General features: G+C 40.7%; 1 protein-coding gene across 1 annotated transcript in view; it reads right to left on the bottom strand.

The window, feature by feature from the left end:
• Nucleotides 1-13,917, bottom strand: part of LOC149284674 (uncharacterized) — a 60,843-nt gene extending 46,926 nt beyond the window's left edge. Inside the window, exons 1-8 of the mRNA XM_089496304.1 lie at nt 13,678-13,917; nt 10,785-10,970; nt 8,795-8,907; nt 5,198-5,353; nt 3,481-3,640; nt 3,018-3,122; nt 1,944-2,048; nt 1,731-1,811 (exon numbers count right to left, since the gene is read on the bottom strand). Of these exons, the coding sequence (XP_089352430.1) occupies nt 1,731-1,811; nt 1,944-2,048; nt 3,018-3,122; nt 3,481-3,640; nt 5,198-5,353; nt 8,795-8,907; nt 10,785-10,970; nt 13,678-13,917 (1,146 nt within the window). The remainder of the gene's footprint in view (nt 1-1,730; nt 1,812-1,943; nt 2,049-3,017; nt 3,123-3,480; nt 3,641-5,197; nt 5,354-8,794; nt 8,908-10,784; nt 10,971-13,677) is intronic.
• Between the last annotated feature and the right edge of the window lie 7,837 nt (nt 13,918-21,754).

The raw sequence follows: 21,754 nt of genomic DNA, 5'->3' as shown, positions 1-21,754 counted from the left end.
GATTCTTTTGATTGTTCTCATATGGAACATGCCCTTACACACTCTCTCCCTACACATATATTATGATGACAGTTGTTCCACATCACTCCTTTTCTGTAGTATTCTTTTCTTTTTTTTTTATCTCTCTTCGTTGTGCATTATTCCTTCAATCTCCAGCCACTCCCATCCCTTATTACCCATCTCACCATCCTTACCTCCTTGTTAGACCCTTTACAACACCCTTTCCTCATGTTGTCATCAAGGGACCAGGAAATTACATAGTTATTAATATCAGGATACCAGCTCACAGTATAAACAACGTAGGGAAATAAGGCCAACCCAGATCTGAATGCTTGCTAATGATCACGAGAGGGCGTTATAGTTACACTCTTTATGGTACAATCGAAGGAGGAATTACTCTAAAGGTGCTACTCCACGTAGACAAAACAAGCCTCTAAAAGGATGTCTTTCTATGGTAGCAATTCATCAATACTTGATTTTGTGTCACTCGACCATGAAGTGCTCCCTTCAAAAGATATAGGAGGTAAATATGGACTTGATTACAGATGTTGTGGAAGGTTTTGGGCATTTAACAGCAGCATCCAGGGACATTATTCTTTAGGTTCTTGTGAGTGCAGGCGATAGCCCATTTCAGCGTATGCTCTGCGTACTCATCACCCATTGTTATCCACCCATTTCACTCCTAGGACTTTCTAAGAAGAAACACTCACAATGGGGAAGAAGCAAGCACAAGGAAAAAACAATTATTAGTAACACTCCATTCCAAATCAGTGTTGGCTGGTAATAAGGCAATGTCCTTTATCATGTACAATGAATCCAGACCCCTTTGCAAATGTTCCTACCAACCCGTGCTTCTGTATATATATACACCTCATTGTGCCTCAGCCATATTTCAAGTATTGCTACAAGTGCCTGCTGGATCATGGACGTGTTGGACATCCACCTCTTCAGCGTTCACCAATCTTGTGGTGACAGTTGACAGTTTGAGAACCATCCACAAATATATGCTGAGCATGGGTATACTCTGTACTATAATGTTACTGTGTGTTATGCAAAGAATAAGTTATCATACCTTTCAAGCCTTCCTGGTGGTTGGTTCAGATGCTGAAGTACAATTTGCAGCTTCGCTGGATGTAGAATTCTCTTCCTTTTTTTGGCTTTCTTCTCATGCGAGTGGACATATTTCATGACAGGTTTTGGGGTACATCCGAAATCTAAAAAGCTTGCATGCTTTTGCGACTCATCAGGCAACGATATCTTGAGAATGTTTTCTGTGGCCAATGTTTTGGTGACTTGGCTATGAGTCGTCTCCAAAGCCACATCTGGAGTACCTAGTGGGGCTGTTGCTTTTAACAACTGATCCTTTAACATCTCTAGTTCTTTCATGCTTGTCTGGAAGTCAGCTGACAAACGAACGTTCGCTTCGTGGCGGTCAGATAAATCTGGCGCAGACGCAGATAGTAAATTCTACCAAATAAAACCAACTGTTAAAATGTAATAGACTACAATTATTTAAGGACTCTTAGAAAAGTGTGTGTATATTAGACTGTTATTTATGTTATACACTACCTTGCAATCTCCCTATATCATAACTAATACAATCATAACTTATATCTCTCTGTCAAATGACTGGAGCTGCGTGTTCCTCTAATTGTGCTGTTCGGGGTAATGCCACTGCGTTGTATGTGCATGAAAGGCGAACTTTACATTTAGAACAAAATATAGCATACCAATGGTGGGTGAGCCGCTGTTGCAAACGATGAAGAAGTGATGTCAGACAATGACTTGTGCCTTCGAGACAATATTCGTTCCTATAGGAAGAAGGATAAAAAAAAAATTAGACAGTTTTGGGTGGCATTTATATCTCAGTGCAATGATCTGGGGAAAGTATTGCTTACGTCAACAGACAACGTAAAGCATGTGTTTACAATAACATGCCGTACCCTCAATCCTATGTCCTCTGGATCTTCCTGCTCATCACCTGAAGATTCACTTTCCTTGTGCATTGATGAAAATTCCTCTGCGCTTTCCTGTTCCTCCATGCAGCTCTGAAACACAAAAGCGTATATTTACACATCCACATTCTCAAATGACGAAAGAATATTAAAGAGTACTAGTGCATTCTTCTTAATCACCGTGAGCTGCAATGACATTCCCAAATGGCAAAGGCAACTCCAGAAATAAAAAAATACACGTAACGGCCGTATCAGTTTTCACTTGTAATAGACTACAATTATTTAAGGACTCTTAGAAAATTGTGTGTATATTAGTCTATTAGTTAGCAGATAAAACACTTTGTAAATGTTCATGTTTAACACGAGTGTGGCCTCTTGTGGACATTCTTGGCTCTACATGTTCCAAGTTTCTCGTTTCACATTTCAATGAGTCAGGAGGAGCATAAGTACCTGTATCAGTTACTAATTTGGTGGAAATAGTTGGTATTTGGGACTCTAGTGAAACAGACATTTTGGAAACAACTATTTCATGCTAGTTGTGGCACCGCTTTTTATTACACTTCCCCCTTTTGGCATGTTTAAATGTTCCCATTATGTCTCCCGTTTCTTTTCACTAGGTGTGTTTTGCTAGCAAGACCATGTACTATTTAAATGCGCCAAAGATCTCTAATGACCCCGACCCTGCTACTATAGAAGAATGAATGAGTACTATAATATGCATTCTTCTAAAACGGAGCTGCTTCATGCAGCATTCCCCGATGCAGGGCTAGAGTTAATTGCTGGTAGGTATATCGTGTACAAGGTATTGTTTGGCCCACTTTCAACCCTTATCCTTCAAAAACCCTGGGATGGGGGAGAAATGGGCCAAATGCATATGGGCATTATGAAGACCCCCCCCCCCCATGCATTTGCAAAAGAGACAGCATGAAAACTTAAAGGGAACATCAGCTATCTTTAACATTAAATGCATATGATAGCTGGAGTGTCCCTTTAAATAAATTGCCACTGGTGCCACTTAATCTAGACGTAGATATAATTCTCATTTTATAATGATTCTGTTACCTCATATTTTTCAAACAATATTTTCTGAATTTGTGATCGAGGTGCTGAAAACTTGGGGGGTGCAGGGGCCCAAAACATCTTCAGATTGTCAGATTTCAGCAATACCTGCGGATATAAGAAAGGAAACCACAAATCCACTGCCAATTAATCTGATATCTAAATAAATCAACCGGCCAGCATGTCTTATGATTTAAAGGGGTCTCCTTATACAGTCATCAAAATATCATTAGGAAGGCTACAAAATCAATTTAGCTTTTGAATCTAAATGTTATTAAACAGTTAACCGGCCTGTTGAGCTGTTTCCAAGGAGTTTCTGAAGGTGGTCGGTCAGTCGGCCGTAAAAGGTTGTGTGTATGATGGGGTTAGGACCCCACAAATATTACATCTCTATTTAGTTTATATAGAACATTCTCTACCTAATGTGTCAATGCTATATACATGTAGATTATGAAAGCCTCTGTACCTTTTCCCCAACAAGCTCCATTCGTGGACCTTCCACATAATATTCAGCTATCTTCTGCCATTCCTCCAGGCTGCGGGCGCTGTGGGGTGGCATGGAGACCACACTACCCCTCTGATTCTGTAGTGGTGCAGATGAGACGGGAAGCCCCACTTCCAGAAACCTGCAAGAAAAAAAAAAAAAAAAAAAGGCATTTTATAGAATTTCTTTGTCACCCCTGAATTTACAGCCACACACTCAGCTTCAGGTTTTACTGAAAGCATCCAAATCATTTTTGTTTTTCAGTTGATCAATACGCTTTTTCACTTTATCGTATAGTTTTTCTTTTAAACCCGCTAAGGATTCGGCGGCGGGCAAAAGCAAACACGCATCACTCATTGAATGGTGACACGCAGGCCAGCTGGCTTAAGATTGATGACTGTTCTTGGCATGCTGAGAATCGAGCGTCCCCTGCACACGCTTTCTTTAAGGGGGTCTTTGTGTGCACGGGAGGGGCCGTCATGGATAAGTGATTTCTTAAGAGAGCCCACATTCCTAAAGGAGAGATAATGAGCGTCCGACCAATTACACCTGTCTTCTCCAAACACAAACCGGGCTGAATGCGAGGGGGACCTCCGCCGGGTCTGTGCCCTTCGCTGATTTAAAGGCAGGAAGACACCGGATACACACACGGCGCATGCCATTCCCACGTACATGGGAACGCCTTGAAACCTTTTCTTTCAAACTGTTCATTTAAACATTGTCTTCATTCGTTAAATTAACGTCAACGCATCTTATAAAAACATGATCGCTACGGCTTCTTTGGAAAGCAAAACCTAGAACTAGAATCGGAATCATAATCCAGATCGAACACTTGAATGAGTACAAATGGCGTATCTGCCTCGCGACAGCACATGCACAAAGAATGTCTCATGTTTAGGGTGGCATGTTTTTCTTAACGTTAGCAAAAGGGACGCGGCAAAGGGTTTCGGAGACAACGGAGGAGCCTAGGGCCCTGAAAGCATACCAAACAACATGTGAAAACAGAATGGGGGACCGAAACAAGGAAGGGGTGCAGAGGCAGAGACTATACGATATTATATAAATTATTTTTGGGCCAAAGGTATGAAAGAATATTACAAAAGCCAACACGCCTGCTTTGTTTCTTTTCTTTGATGACAGATAAGACACATTCGCCGGTCTAGTCTGCCTGTTTTCATGCTGTAAAGACTCAAACCTTAATCAGCCGTTGGTCTCGTCTTAGATTTAGGAGCCGTACGCCTATCCCATGCACGTGTAAATCCACTGAAGAAACTTCTGCCACAAGGCTGTTCCACCAATCTACCCCCCTCTTAGTAAAACTTCCTTCTGACCTTCTAGTCTGATATTGTGACCTCTTGTTCTAACATTTCTCCTGCTTTTATGTAAACTTCCCTTCTGTACTTAATTGTGTTTCATGGATCACCATTCTGACATTGGACAAAAGCACCAGTTGTGTTGTGAAAGGCAGCACATGTTCATTCATCGACAAAGTTACAGAAACCAAGTTAGTTTTTATTGTTATTCCAGTTCTCCTTGTAAACCGTTTCATACTACTGGCTACAGAGTCTTTAGTTGACATTGCTACCATCTATTGGGCTAACATGGAAAGAGATGACATGCTCCATAAATGTTACAGAAGCATCTTCTCCAGATGGTCTGAACACTACTGGCTGCAACAATATTTTGTGGCTAACCATACCTAGTTGCGTCTGATCCTTCTTTTACTTCACCGTTAGGCCAATCGTTCATTAAACGGTCCTCTTGTGGCGTGACAGGAAGGTCGTGGTTCACGCTGGAAATGTGGTGGCCTTTTCTGTCCACCGTGTGATGGGCTCGTGAAGCCAGCTGCAGGTAGCTGGGTAGAAGAAAGCTCGGAGAAACCGTGCAGAAGTGGTGGATGGTCTTCCCGCTGTGCTTCCTGGAAATATATATTCCCAATAAATAGTATGCAATCCTACATGTAACATTTAAAGACCAGGGCATGAGCATCAATAAATCTACTATATCTTTTGGTACAAGGGTAACAGAAAATGACTCAATTACAAGTGTTTCCTATGAAACTATGAATGCTTTTACATGTGAATCTGTGACAACCGCAACGTGTAGCTACAGTTTATGGAAAATACATTTTCCTTCCTCCACTAAAACTGGGGCTGAAATCAAGAGGCTTAGCAGAAAAACAAGTTGTTAAAGGGTTTCTTTAAAATCGCTATCCTCTGCATTTTGCTGGCCTCGGCATTGGTGTTTGGCTAATGAAAAGAGTAATTGTATCTTAATGCGTCAGAGTTCAAATTGGTGGCAGACAACTTTGGTTCTACTGGTAGGGCAGAGATTAAGGATACATGTTCAGGGGCCACATTGTGAGATGGATAAGGGAGTAGTAGTTGATAGAAAGGAACTACTTCCTGCTCTTATTAAACAGAGAAGACAGATGTCTCCTTAATCCAATTAAAATGGGTCACAGTGTCATAAGGTCCCATGGATGGTTCCAAGAAGACATCGGAGGAGAAACTAGGATGAAAGGCACAAAGAAAGAATGGTGCTGTCTCTCCTGTACAAAATGTTATATGCCCTGAAAACCATAACAATCCCCAATAAAGTATTAAAAATTGATTGGCTCTTTATCTCGATCCAAGAGTAACGTTGCATGTAACACTCTGAGGAATATGCCAGCATTCTAAGGACAACACTCTTTCACAGCACCAACCAAGGTGATACCGCTACACAGGACATTCTAGTTATTGTTCATTAAAAAAATCATTTTGTTTTAGTTTTTGTAGTCAAATATTCAGTATTTTGGCTTCAAAATGGATCTTCTAATAAATGTATGTATATATATATATATATATATATATATATATATATATATATATACATATACACATACACACACACTAGGTGGTGTGTGTGTATATATATATATATATATATATATATATATACATACATATATATATATATATACATATACACATACACACACACTAGGTGGTGTGTGTGTATATATATATATATATATATATATATATATATATATATATATATATATACACACACACACACATGCACATTATAATCTTATAATCTTATTTATTTTCCCAATGGATCCTTCTACCAGTCCTTTTTTCTACCCACTCATTCTGCTGCCACTCTCTTCTCCCCCCTCCCCTATACCATAAATCCCAGTGTACCCTATGGACCATAGTTCAAAGTTGGTGGACCAGTTATGTGCTTCACAAAGATTTGAGGACAAACAAAACAGAACACAAACATGAAGGTTAATATAAATGTAAACACATACGCAAAGTAAAAAGCTAAAACCTACATTTTATGAGTCAAATTGTAGCTATAATCACGTGTTTCCACCATAACTTGCCCTTCTAGCCACTAAAGATAGCAACTATGGTTGGTCAATTAAAGATATACAAGGTCTACAAAAAAAGAGCTCTTAAACTAAATGGTGAATGGAGTTTACAGCCCCCCAAACATTCCATTAGTGCCTGCTGATTTTACTACGGCGCATTACGTGTACCTGACCTTAGGAGAGATGTCACCTTGTCACCTTAGTCCTTTCTCTAAATAAGATTGCAAGAGCCCTTCACAATGCGGCACGACCGACCTGACAGCAGCTCTGAGCACTTTCCTCGTTTGCAAACATTCCCAGAAGTCTCTCAGCAGAAACAAGTTGTTTTTGGGATATTGCGGGTAAAAAGGTGCGTGTTTTTATAGCCTCACGTCTCCTCACTCCGGCTATTTATCATTTTTTTGAATGGGGAGACGCTGTGTGTGGCCAGCCACCTCTGTCTAAAGCACGGCAGAAAGCGTTGCTGTGTGTGTGCGGGCAGAGAGGAAAAGTGGAAAAACGTCAGAACATTTCTAGGCTATTGATAATCTGACAGTAACTATTTATTATAGTGAGCGTGCCGCCTTTGTGTCTTTCTGCTATTTGTTCTAATAATCTGAGCTATGTTAAGGAGCCCCATGTTCTGTAGATAAGCAAGGACATGCTTGAAGTCAAACAAAATGCCAAGGTGACACCCTCAGAAAAACTGATCTCTTATATACAGTTACAAAAATGTATTTTGACCGATACACATGAGACCGATGAAACTGAGCCAATCTAGAGCAGTCAAAGCACTTCATAAAGTGCAACCGATCAGCTCGTGAATGTGATCGGGTACGGCTAATCATCGATCAGCAAACAAATTAGAGCTCCAACGATACAGGGGACTAGCGGAGCCAGGAATCATAATAAAACGTACCAGTTGATTTCCCTAAACAAGAGTTGATAGACAGCAGCCACTTAGCCCCCAAAGCCAGCCTTAAATTGTAATCCAGCCATAAGGACACTGATGGCCCAAACCTGACGTTATAAAGAACAGCAGCAATAAGACAACGACTCGCGGTAACCTTTTAGCTTCCTGACACTTTCCTCCCTACTAGCAGAGATTAGCGTTAGCGTATGATATCCGATTCAAAATGCCTCCTATTATCATCCTCCTCAACCTAAGAGGAACATTAAGTGCGGAACAGGTGAAAGTTAAGTCAAGTAGGTCCTGAAAACCGCACAGTTGAGACGGCTGCTTTCATGGGAGACGCACAAAGTTTAGTCTCTAAAACATCTTCCTATTTTAGGTGTATTAACTGAACTGTGAGATTTGGGCAGTTCCCCTTCAACCGAATTTCTTATAAGTTGAATTTACTGCAAACGTGGTCTATGAAACAAATAAGAAAGAGCAGGTACAATGGCACCAAACGATAACATGGCATTGCCTGATATCGCCTGGAGTCACAGGTTACTGTAACTCTGGGACAGTCTAAATAACCAATAACCAGAGCAGCAGCGCCCTATTCTGTGATCATGGTGGCCGGCAGCCCCTCTGGATTATGGATGCACACGTGGGACAGCCATAAGGCTATCTTGAATGTAACACAAGCCCAAAGACTGATTAAGGTCTGAGTCCTTATATCCGAAAAGTTCCCGAATGGGTGTGATCTGCCATCAAATACTATGTTTTTATAGAGGTTCTGGAACTTATAATATTTTGCTCTATGATACGCTGGCCCTCATGAAAGGTACAACAACCGCCAACATGTAAATGAAATCAAATTAAGCGAGGACTCAAGAGCGTACCATGTAAAAACACTTGGGGCAGGAGCATTTATTATTACGATGTCTAATTTAGAATGCAGAATAAATAACCAAAAATGTAAAAACGATTAGAGTGTGACTAACAATCCCTGTATCAGGGATCAGCCCTGGTGCCATATCGCTGACAATCAGCCTGTTAATTACTTGGTTCTAGGTTCCCAGGTAGCGAGCAGTGAAGGGTGGTGGATCTTTGCATTCTCCCGTCTTGCCAGTGGCGCTGCGTCGCCTTTCACATGAATGATGTCTGAGATGGAGATCTGAACAAAAACAAAAGTTTCAAGGGTTAACAAGAGAAAACAAGAGTTTTCCAAATCAGTAAAAATCCAAACAGCCGTCCTGTCAACGCCTGGTGATTTCGAGCCACGGCCCCTACATTCAAACACAGCCAGCCAGTCGCCAAGAATCACAAAGGCCATTAGATTCCTAGTCAGCTCAACAAATACTCAAATAAGTATCTTGTCCTACAATGAACACGGAATGGTCCCTTCTGGATAAGATAAGATCAACCTAGCCCTGACCAATTCTCGTCATCTAAATGGAGTATATCTGGAAGATTTACTGAAGAACCAAAAGGAGGAAGCAGTTTAAGGACTGGAGAATAAAAAGGAAATATGTATTTGTGTTATTGCTTATTATTTTTATTGCTTATTATTGAGTATTATTGTTTATTGCTTATTATTGAGTTGTATTGTTTATCATTTGAATTATTGTTTATCATTTGTATTGTTTATCATTATTTGTATTATTGTTTATCATTATTTGTATTGTTTATTATTTGTATTATTTGTATTGTTAGTATTGTTTATTATTATATCATTAGATGAATCTTTAAATATATAAATTAAGCTTGGCAAAACTGGTGAATCTACAAAGAATAAAAAAAACTGAGGCAGATAATAAATGGACAGACAAATACACACAACAGACTGATGGGTTTAAAGGGACCCAACTGAGAATATATATACATACATATATAAATACACATACATACATACACACACACATACATACACACACACACAAACATATACATACATACACACATATACATACACACACATATATATATATATATATATATATATATACACACATACGCGCATTTTTTTCTTTACTCACTAAATTATTAAAAATGCCTGAAACTCTGTTTTCTGAACTCTTTTTTTCATAACAGAGTCCCTTTCTTAATTGTATAGGTCATGTTGACTTTTTTTTTTCTACCTCCTGAATTCTGCACTGACACACAAAGCACTAACCAGCACATAGGCACTAAAGGGTTAAGCAATCACCCAGTTTCACCCCGCTTTCACGCCGTCATATGTTTTTATGTTGGGTTCACGCACGACGAAAATTGGACGTCTTCTAATGTGACACGTGTTACAGTGTAAAAGCAGGATAAAAAGGATTGCATCAGACCCAACGAACAGCTAATCCTAGTTCATTTTGAAAAATACGTGTCAATCAGAGTAAGTATAGAATTACTGAACATCGCTATATACGTGGAGGGGGGGGTTATATGTTACTTAAAAAATACCCGCATCATCCCTGACAGTGAAAAGTAGACATACAAAATAATACAACTCTTAATTTGAATCCCTCAGTGTTTAAGAAATGGGGTAACAGATGAAACACTTACAGAAAAGTTGTTTAAAAAGAATAAATCGAGGAACAAGCAATACATGGCAAAAAAATCCCTGCTTTAATTCGCTTTTTAACTGTGTAAGAGATATATTGGGGTTTTTTTTGAAGAATGTAGAAAGTGTTATTAATCACAAACAATTAAAAGTATCCATATCGGGATGGCAGGTCCAGCGGGACAGCAGCTCCATGATTGAAAACCAGAGAACGACCACCCCGTTGGGTCCATAGCGCTTACAGGATGAGTGCTCGCATATGACATCATATAACAAATAAGGATGGAGTTGTAAATCCAGCCTAGGGCAGCACTGGGAGTGGTCCACATCCATGCCCCCCACATACACCCCCACCCTCATACCCACACATACCTTAAAAAGCTTGAATAGATTTCTCATGTCCTCCATGTTGGCCAAAGTACAGTACGAGAAACCGACTATATAAAGCAGAATGCATTAGCAGAGTATAAATCTTGGCATGGGTCACGCCTGCATAATACCTGGGAAGGTGCTTTCAGATCTGATTTGTCTTCCTCTTCTGTCGTCAGAAGCTCTTTGACAGCAGCGTTTTCCTCCTGGGCTGCGGTGTCCACATCGATGAAGACCTTAATATCTTTATTAAAACGAGGAGAACCGCATCCTTCCAACACACCGTTGTCCGTCTGTGTGGCGGCCTCATCCACGGTCTTTAAATAAGGAAAACGTAATTAACGCTCAGTGAAAGGCATCAGTTATGGGCTCGCCATCAACAACAGACAGAATTCCATCTCCATTCTCTCTCAACGGACTTATTGTAATTCTTATTGAAACGATACATAGAATCGGATGGCAGACACGACCCATTCGGCCCGTCTAGTCTGCCATTTATCCTGATGTAAGAATTCAAACCTTAATCAGTCCTTGATCTTGTCTTAGATTCCTGGTGCATACGATTATGGTTAAAATTGTTTTTTTTATTATTATTTTTCTTCTTATAAATAATATCAGCGACGTCCCTGTATCATAGAGAAACCGTCCACATTCTTGTATCTATTGCTTGTAATAACAATGTCAATAGCGGCTGTGATGGAGAGATTTGATTTCACAGATAGAGATACGATTACGTCTGTGGAGCTGAGCTCTGGTGGAATGTTGGGTAAACCCGCGAATTACTCATCTGACCTGAACTGGCCTTCCTTCTCAACCATTTCTCAAAAGCCACCAGAAGCAAAGAGAATAATGGTGGTGGTGGGGGGGATAAACATCTTAATCTCTTGACAAGTGGAAAAGATGGCTGGTAGCGGGCATTTTGCAGGTACATACATATACAGATAAATGCATTGTCCCGGATTGAGGATTTATAGTCCCATTGCGGGACTGTCCCGGGCAATCTGGGACATGTGGTCACCCTATAGTCTACCCGTGGAGAGACTCAGACTTTAATCAGTCGTTGGTCTTACACTTAGGAGCCATATGTCTATCCCAAGCGTGTTTAAATTCCCTCCTTGTATTAGCCTCTACCACCTGGACGTGTTTCTTGAAAGCAATAATATTACAAGTTATGGATATTAGATTAATAGGGACAGAACGTTGATCCAGGGATTTATTCTGATTGCCATATTTGGAGTCGGGAAGGAATTTTCCCCCTGGTATGGGGCAATTGGCATCTGCTTCATAAGGGTTTTTTTGCCTTCCTCTGGATCAACACAGTGGGGACACAATATGTATATAGGTTGAACTTGATGGACTTTGGTCTTTTTTCAACCTTATGAACTATGTTACCTCTGCAGGGAAGTTGCTCCACTTATCTAGCACCCTCTCAGTAAAGTTAATCTCCTTTACATTACACCAAGCCCATGAACCTCCACTTTTAGATTGTGACCTATCGTTCTAACAGTTCTCCTCCGAAACCCCTAAATGTGGTACAGCAAGCATGTGCTGCGTAGGCAAAGTGACGACACCTGCTGTGGGGGAGCGGGCTCTGTAGATGGAGGCTTCTTTTCTGATTCTTTTCCCGCTTTCTCTTCTAAGGCTTCCTGTAGAGGATAATTCATTACGATTTATTTATATATAAATAAATGTTTAAAAAAATACAGCAAAAAGGGTACACAAGACTTACCTTTAAGCGGACGATAAACAAAATGCAATGCAAATAAACGTCATTATTAATTAAAACTCAATATATTTCAAGTTTATCTGCTATGAAAAACAGAGGTCAGTGTTCCCCGGGCAGTATGTACGATTTGTTATTACATATATATTACATTTGAGGTGGGGAAGTATTCGGAATTTGGTACAAACGGACCAACTACACCCAGGTTTTACTGTAGGGCCGACAGTCTACAAGTATGTATACCTGGGTCCCACGGGTGGGTATTTTAATGACTTCTGGTCACATTCTAAGTCTACTTGTCACACTTATATGAAACCAAGACCTTTGTGACAGCAAAATAAAGTTTAGAACTGGGTTCTATATCAATCATGTCCGCAACGCTAAACAGTTTTAGATCAGGGTTTCCGAGCAGTAATCCTGGGTTTTCCACCCCCAATATTTAAGCCAACATTTCACTTTGGTTCCTACTTTTGATTAATATTACAGTTCCATTTCATATTGTATCTTAATGTACCGCCTGTAACATTACATGGAACACCACAGGGTCTATCGTGTGCATATATATAGGCATGAGGGAGAATGTATAGGTGCTCCCAATGCCCTTGCCACCAGGCATCCATGCCAAGGTCATGCTAAGCCGATAATGTGCCCTTGGCTTGAAAAGAGGGGAGACGTCTCAATCCTCTATCGAATCACCACATAGTATTCAGACATTAAAAAAAACATTGAAATGGTCACATGTGTGCGAAATTTTCAATGGACTGGTTGACTATTGATCAAAAAACATGTATGCTCAAGAAAACGTGCCTGTATACGGAGGAGAAGACGTATAATTGAAATGGAAAGGCTCCGGATAGATGGCGTGAAGCAGGAAGAGATTATAGAATGGGGAGAGACACCAGCATATCGTGAAAAATAACTTCTGATGGTAAACCAGGGGGAAAAAAAACAAATGATACAATATTGTAGAAGGCTTTTTTTTTCTCAAACAGTACAGCTAACAGAATTTGACTCACCCCAAACGAGATGTTATAGTCTACACCCAGCACACTCTCCATTAGCCGTTTTATCATCAGGTCAGATGCGTTATTTACTTGAGGAGACCTTAGAGAAGCTATTATTTCATCCACTGACCTAGCTGCGGCCTTTGTAGGCGACGCCAGGTGAATGCTCTTTCCTTCTTTGGGTTCTTGTTTGAGTTCTGCCCCTTGGGAAAGCGTCAGTGGGGCCTCGGTAACATCAGACAGTAGATCTGTTCCAGGCATATCTGGGGTGAGGTGGGAAGAGTGTCCTTTCTTTACCAATTGTTCTTTCTCGGATCTGGACAAGTTGTGGTCCTTTTTCAATACGGTCTTCTTACGTTTTTTGCAGCTCCTAATGCTGTTGGAGCTGTCGCTGTCCTCTGAATCCGAATCTGAAGAAGAACTGGTGGCATTACTGTCTGGAGAAGACCTAAAGCGGGTTCTGACATCAACTGGAGTCTTGCCCTTAGATGGTTTAACACTTAGAGGCTTTGATTTTTTTCCCTTCTGTTCAGCCATTGGCTTTGTAGAAATATGTGGCTTAGACATCTGTTGGATGTAACTTCTTGGCTTTGATGGAGGTTCTGGACGTGGATACACCGAGATACATTTGGTTGTTCCAACTGCTGACGCAATAACTGTACCTTTTGGATGACTGTCAAGGCCAACAGTTTTGAGATCAATATATGACTGGTTGGCCTGAGACTCGGTGTGCCCTCTGGACTCTTGTATAGTATTTCTGTGGGATGCTCTTAAACTTTGTGTTGATGTCCTAGCTTTCACATTGGGTTTCTCATCTACATGGTCAGAAACATTAGCATCCCGATAATCAGGAGGGTCTGGCACGGACTGTTGGGTGGAATAATTATTTGTGACCCCTGAAAATATCTCGATCTGGTCTGAATGGCACTTGGGTGAATAGCTGCTGGGTCTGGAGTCCGCCGTGGCATGTCCGAAATCCCTTTGTGGGTGTTTAAGCAATCTTTCCAGCTCTTTTTTGATTCTGGACTCTTCGGCGTGATTGAGTCTAATATGCAAATGGCCCCTTCTGCCTGACATCTCGTCAGTCGTTGCCTGTATAATAAATTAACAAGCGCATTAGCTTTTTCCACCGGCGCTGCTGTTCATTTTTCAGAAGCGTGACTCGGTATTTGGAAATAATCTACCAGTAGATGCTTCTTAAATAGGCAATTTAATGCCCTGTTAAATCTAATTTCCCTTTGCAGTTACTGCTTATCAACCCGGAGAAAGTCGCCCCAGCGGGATAATCCTGTTCATCCCACATTAATTCCAGTCACAGATTTCTCAATTTAGCGGGTCAATCTTATTTCACTGTTTGTGAATTATTTCTAATAGCTTTATCCCTGAGATAGATGGCCAGTTTTTTCCTCGATGCTTAAAGAAAGGAGATAAGAATTTCCTTCAATCCAAGTTCGGAGACTTTCGGAATTGTCTATGTATTTGGTATAAGCGAACCAACTACACCCAAGGTCGGCTGTACGGCCGACAGTCTACAAGTATGTATACCTGGGCTCCACGGGTGGGTATTTTAACGACTTCTGGTCCCATTCTAAGCGACTGTTGCTATAATATGGGGGTATTTGGGACCCTCGGCTTTCTATTCTTGCTTATCATACCTCCACGGGAAGTTTCGTAAAAACCTAAGGCTACTTGTCACACTTATATGAAACCAAGTCCTTTGTGACAGCAAAATAAAGTTTAGAACAGGGCTTTATATCAATCATGTCTGCCACGCTTACAGGGTTTCCGGGTTGTAAGCCTTGGTTTGCTTTGCACGCTGTCTTCCACCCCCTATATTTAAGCCAACATACAACTTTGGTTCCTACTTTTGATTAATATCACAGTTACATTTCATAATGTATCTTAATGTATCGCCTGTAATATTACATTTATATAGCGCCAGCAGATTCCGTAGCGCTTTTGTCAGTTAAAGAAATGACACCACCGCACAACACATACATCCCAAAAGTCCCTATTTAGAGGGACAGTCCCTCTGTTGGCCCTAGCTGTCGCTCTTTTTCGTCCCCGGATGAGCCTGGTTTCTGTTATCTCAGAATGTTTGCTGGGTATGAGAGTATCACAGGGTTCTACAGCCCCAGGCACCACAGTAATGTTGTGTATAAAAACATTAGAAACTGTGTTTATCAACAAACTCATGTAACTAAAGTACAATATTCTTCTAATATTCTTCTAAAGCCCCTCCCATGGCCACACCTCCAAAGAAAGGCGTCACCCTTGGACCATTTGAGACAATGCGACATATACTGAAAAACTTTATTTCGATCTTTGCATTTCTTATTCTGCCGCTCATTAACAGACCATGACGTCATTTCTATTATTCAGTGCTTTACCATATTTTAAATGCCCCAGCATTGTCCTAACCCCCTACTCCTGGGAATGCCCCATTTACACAATAAACCAAAGTTGTCACTGACTGCTTAAAGTGCCTCCCTCCTCCTTTAATCCGGTGTAATAGCGGCGTGAATACAGATTAAATTTCTTAAAACAAGCCCCCTGCCGAATCCCACCTACTTCTCCGGTTCCGGTTGCCCCTCCGTCACAGTCCTCCAGACCGGTGCTCCGCCGTTGCTTAGCAACCGATATAACAAACCAGCGCGACCCAAATGTCAGCACCTGGTAAAAGGAGGACCAGCTGTTAGCCACGCCGACACGCGGTCACCTAGGCAACAGATTAACAATGTGTCACGAGAGACTGCAGTGCGTTGCCTAGAAACTGGACGCCACTGTTGTGGGTGTGGTAAGAGGCGGGGATGTGGGCGGGACTTTCGCCTGACTGATTTAGAATAACAATGTTTTGTTTACCTGGATTTGTAGACTGTTTATAAACACATTACATTGTATCACACCCATACCCAGCAAACGTGAGAGGAAAGGGGCAGAGGGCTTCACTAAACTATTAAAAGACGTGTAATCAGACTTATTTTAAATACACAGGATTTGAAAGCAGATCAGCCATACGCCTATCCCATGCATTTTAAATACCCTTACTCCCTTAACTCTTCTGCTGGGAGGCTGTTCCACTTATCTACCACCCCTACAGTACAGTATACACAATGACTAAAGTCAAGACTTTAAATTGTTTTGAGTGGCCTTTAAACCTATTTAAATGGACAATCTACTGCCTCAAACAACCCCACCGGCGATGAATGTACAAATCAGGCTCAGCATGACCATCTGGCAGACTGTTCAACTACCGGTGGGCCTGTCTCCTACACCACCACACTCACCCGATCTCCAGCGGCAGGTCGGGTGCTGCAGGTGGGGCGCTGCAGTGTGCAGCCACCAGCTGGATATACCCCAGCTGCGCGCTATGTAAGCATGATAACACATGGCCTGTCATACACATCATTAGGCAGCTGCTGGCTTTAAAGTGCCAGGCAACCCGGGCCGTAACCCCCTATAGGGCTGACATTGATGAGCATTTTTGGAGGGTAAGTGGAGTGTCCCGTAACCCGGACTTAGGGAGTCTTTGGGCAGAACCTGGATAACTCCCAGTTACGGTGTCAGGGCCGCCCTGTTGTCCCCAGTCTGGCCCTGGTAGAGATCATAGGGCAGCCAGACCATAAACAGCCCCATTTCCTAATTGTCAGCAACAAGGAAGACAAGAGGGGGGATAGTATAGACGGTGTTGTGGTGGTGCAGGACACGGACTTAAGGAGCGCCCGCTTAATATGTGATGAGGATTTAAAAGTCATCATCCAGAGACGTCATTTCTGAACGTTTCCCAATGTATTTTTATTTTATTTCCTGAAGGTTTGAATGGGGATATTGTGCCGTTTTCCTAAGCAGGGAATTTTCTTCTCCCAAAATGACAGGTTTGGATTTCGAGTTTCCACCTGGCTGCAAATAAACAGACCGGCTTCGACTACTGGAGACTTTTCAAATTGGTTTGTGAGATTTAAAACTATGAATAGAAGGGGGCTTGAGTTAGACGCGCCATTCATAGCAAGAGGAAAGACCCGACCAACTAAAAAGAACCCACCTAGACCTCGTAGAGTGCGAAGTTCGGGAAACCCAGGGTCAACTCACAACTTTAACCTAAATCCTTGACCTGCAGGGATCCCCGTGCATGAATGGTAAAATATGGTGCAAATTCCAGTGGAATTAAAGAAAACACAACCATATTTTGGTAAAAACTTTGACTGCCGCTATCATTTCAAATATAAATCTCAAATACCGTGGCTTTGATTGTTCAGAGGTTAGAAGGTCCACATTTCTTCTTGAAGGTAAACCTGCCGACCTCTGAAGGCCACGTCTACGTGACATATTGCACTGTTCTTACATATCATAGAGTTTATCCAGGGTCCAAAGACCCCAGGCGATTATAGCGAGAGCTGGGTCCTGGGCCCCTAAACTTGAATCCGAGATGGCTGGGGTATAGAGATTACCCAGAGACCCCAAACCAGTATGCAGGGAGGTGGGGTCTTAAACCTGAATCAGAGACAGGTGGACTATAGAGATTATCCAGAGACCTGGCACTTACACTAGGTATGGGCTTATAAGTATGTACCTATATGAATCCACGTCACATATCCATACATTTCCTTGCTGCACCCATGAGGGCATTAGACATATGACCCACAATCTCTGGGGTTGCGGTAAGTCAGACAGGTGAGCTTAGCGGTAAAAGTAGACTGGGTCCATAGGTTCAGGTATATGAGGACAAGGTTCGCCAGCGTTCTTTTATGGAACAGGCCGGAGCCATATATTTCTCAAATCACAGATTTTGGAACATAAAAAAAGGAATTCATCTGTGTGATAATGATCAAACTCACGAGTATAAAACTTAAGCAGTAATTACCCGAAACTTTTTTTGCCTCGCTTTATTGCGCTTTGAACAGGTATCTAGTAAATGTGTGTCTTCAATAAAACATGTCTCTTGTCAGCCATTAAACAGACGTTCAGAAGAACTAAAAAGCATTTCAATCTTATCTGATCTTACCTGGTGAAGACCTGGCCGTGAACTTTTTTTTGTTTTGTAAGAAGATGGTAATTTCTAGTTGTTCAGGGAAACTTTCCTTCTTGGATCTTTTATCTTTATAAGACAATCCACACACACAAAAAAAGAAAACTGGGTTAGCATTGGTACAGATGAGTTTTGGGATCTCTACCTAGTTCCTAGTTACTGTGTTTATGGCATTTCCATTTTGGGTATAATAAATGGTTTTTTTGACCATGCTATGTGATTTATTAAAGAAAAATGACCCACCTGGAGCTTTGGATCTTATGTTATTCCACGTGGTGACCTGGCCTTCAGAAGATCAATTTGACCTCCAGGTGGAGGTTCAGGCTTCCTGGTGGCTCCTCACAAACCTCTTTCTTCTCAATTTCATATATTGTTGATTTAAATGTGAAATTTTGTATTCTGTCCTATTGTAATAGCTCTGAGTTTTCTGGAGCCCTATAAATAAAATGTTATGTAAAGCATATGCAACCCTGACCATTTTTATTGTGTAACAAATACACAGTCTAACTAGTCTTTATCTTTATCTATATAAAGGATTCTTTAAAACCATGCCTAGTTCCTTTAATACTTAATCTTTTACCCGTTGTCCTTGGCTGATTAGCTGAGTGAGTCTACAAATTAAGACAGTAATCCCTAGTGATCTGTGAAGGTTCCAAATGCAGTCTTAATAGGCTGTAAATTTTATAGAAGGTGTTGTAACTTTTCTTTTGTACCTTGAGGGTATTGTTCCAGCTATTCATTCATGTTATATTAAGTCTTTTGTTATTTACATTTATACTTTGGTTCCAAATTATTTATTTGAAACTAACCCTTAAATTAACAAGCAAATTCTAATTTGCATATTTGATGCGATTCTAACCGGAAAAAGGTCTAAATGCTCACTTGACTACATCATCTGTTGTCATATCCTCTTAAATATTCACAAGCAGGGAAGCCCTGGAGTTCCCAGCTTTTTCTAGGGCTATAAGCGCGGTGTCTCTGCAGACACAAGGACCCTCGACAGCACCCCCTAACATCTCAGTGCAGCAGCTCAGTTTGTCTTTATAGTAGGGATGACCATGATCTCAAGTAAGGCCTACAACTCTATTCCTTCTTAATTCAGATGAGCGGGTTATTTATCAGCAAGTAACTTATTAAGTGGATCAATAAGTCCATAAGATTGATCTAAAAGCCCAAAATTTAATTTAATTATCATAATACACAAACACAACAAAGTAGCAGTGACTGACGTAGACTTTGAGATGGTACTCCAAATGGTTCACTTGACCCAATGTTTATCCAAGGTACTCCAATCCAACAGTCCTCCATGCAAACTCAACTGCTTTAGTAAACCCTGTGATTTACCCTTATCTTCGTAGAAGGCCCCTACAAAAAAAAACAACTGATATTTTTATTCAACTACAAAGCACAATAGTAGAATCTGGCATTCTAGTTTTCTGGCTGTGTAATTTGGTTGAAATTCAAAAGCCAACTAGGAAAAAAAAAAACATCTCATCAAGTTCTCCTGCAGACTCTTGGACAGTTGCACATCGTTAAATCCAACATCTCAACTTGATGTCACTCATGACTACATAGCATATTAAATCCTAACGTATCGTTTATCTTGGGAAATAGTATTTGGCCAGTGGGATATTCCTTAGTCTGGCACCAGACAGATCGACATTCCTCCGTGAGTCAAGAAAGGGTAAATCTATATTAATCGTTTATACAACCAACCCCAAAAAGTCAGGCATAGGCAAAATCTGAAAGGTCGATGGGGCGCTTATATAACTTGTGATGGTGTTTGCTGATGCTACTTGCATGGAGTTGGGGTGTCAAACAGGGCAGTATATGAAGAATACGTGATAGTTACCTCAACCATTTTATTCCAATTTTTAGTTAATATGTATTTCCATATTTAATATATTTAGTTATTATGGTTTCTTGAACCCTCTATCATAACAAAAAGCCAACCGTGCAGAACCTTCTGATGGGAACCGAGGATGACTTTGGCAATGTTCTTTTGTCTTGGTTTGAAGTGGATTTGGGCTTATAATGTTTAGCTGTTAATGTAGATACGATGCACAGGAAAAAAAACATGCCGCCCGGAACAAAGAAAAACATTTAAGACCAATCTTTCCTAGGTTTACAAAAAAAAAAAACACGTATAGATATATAAAAATAAAATTGATTTTTTTTGAAAATCAAATAGTACTGTAAGTCAAAGCAGCATTTAGAATTATTTTTTTTAGTGTGCATGAGCAGTTCTCTTTGAGAAAGAGAGATGGTTAATGTTGTAAACCGACATCTCATTCCATTGCCGCCGATCAGCAGGAGGCGCTGGGACTTCAAGTTTCAAACACAGAAATTTCCCCAACGTCGAAGAGTCAACAGCTCTTGAGTTAAATTGTAGTAAAAGAGAAAAGAAAAAAGGGGAGGAAAGGGAAAGAAAAAAAAACAAAAAAGCTTAGATCCGTAACCTCTAGGCTGGCAGTTCGATAACTGTCAGCATTGTTTGAGGGGCTTGTTTGCATTGTTTTGCATTGCAGTTTGCTCTTGCTCAGGGGCCATTGGCCTATTCACATTCCAGCCCCCCAGCCCCCTATTACCCATCAATATTTACATTATTCTTTTCATGCGCTGCATCTGCTCTGTTGAGGAAGACATTTCCAGGTTGCCGTAACAGTTTATTGGTACTAAAATGCATTATTTGTAAATTTGGATTCACGGAGGAAAAAAACCAATATTGTGGGGACATATCGGTTAACTATGGTGAAAGACTAAGCTCGCAAGAAGAGCGCCTTCTTCTCCTTCTGTACAGTATGTCTTAAACGTGGTAATGTTATTGTTCATTTTATATATAGTTTTCATTTTATTGTTAATTTAATAGTAATAGCGCTATGGAATCCACTGATACTCTATAAATATAATGTAATATGTAAAAATTCAACAAGCTAATGAAGCCCCCCACCCCAAATTGGGCTATTTAGGCCTATGGGTAGGTAACATGAAATTATTTAATTTCTAATTTTCAATTGGATTGAACCATGAGAATTTAAAATAAATACATTTTGACTTTCACGTCTCTTGTGCGACCCGACCATTAGCCATGAAAATGAAGAGTATTTGTCCTATCAGAAAATCAGATAAAAAAAAATAAAAATTTGTATGTTTATGTAGATTTCCAATGTTTTTTCTTTCTCAACTATAAAACAATTTATTCTCCATATGATGCCATTTTCAGCAAAAGTACACACTAACTGAAACAGGTGCCAGCATATAAACCCATGAGTCACTAACGGAGGTCACCGGCAACCATAAAGCTTTCTCATACAGAAATGTAGGGTGCTTTTGGAAGATTTTGTGCGC

The sequence above is a fragment of the Sceloporus occidentalis genome, unplaced genomic scaffold (genome assembly GCF_023333645.1).
Source record: "Sceloporus occidentalis isolate IW3139 unplaced genomic scaffold, rSceOcc1.0.p SCAF_89, whole genome shotgun sequence".
In the NCBI taxonomy this organism is placed as follows: domain Eukaryota; kingdom Metazoa; phylum Chordata; class Lepidosauria; order Squamata; family Phrynosomatidae; genus Sceloporus; species Sceloporus occidentalis.
The sequence above is the reverse complement of the archived record's forward strand: the minus strand, read 5'-3'. Positions and strand labels throughout refer to the sequence as shown.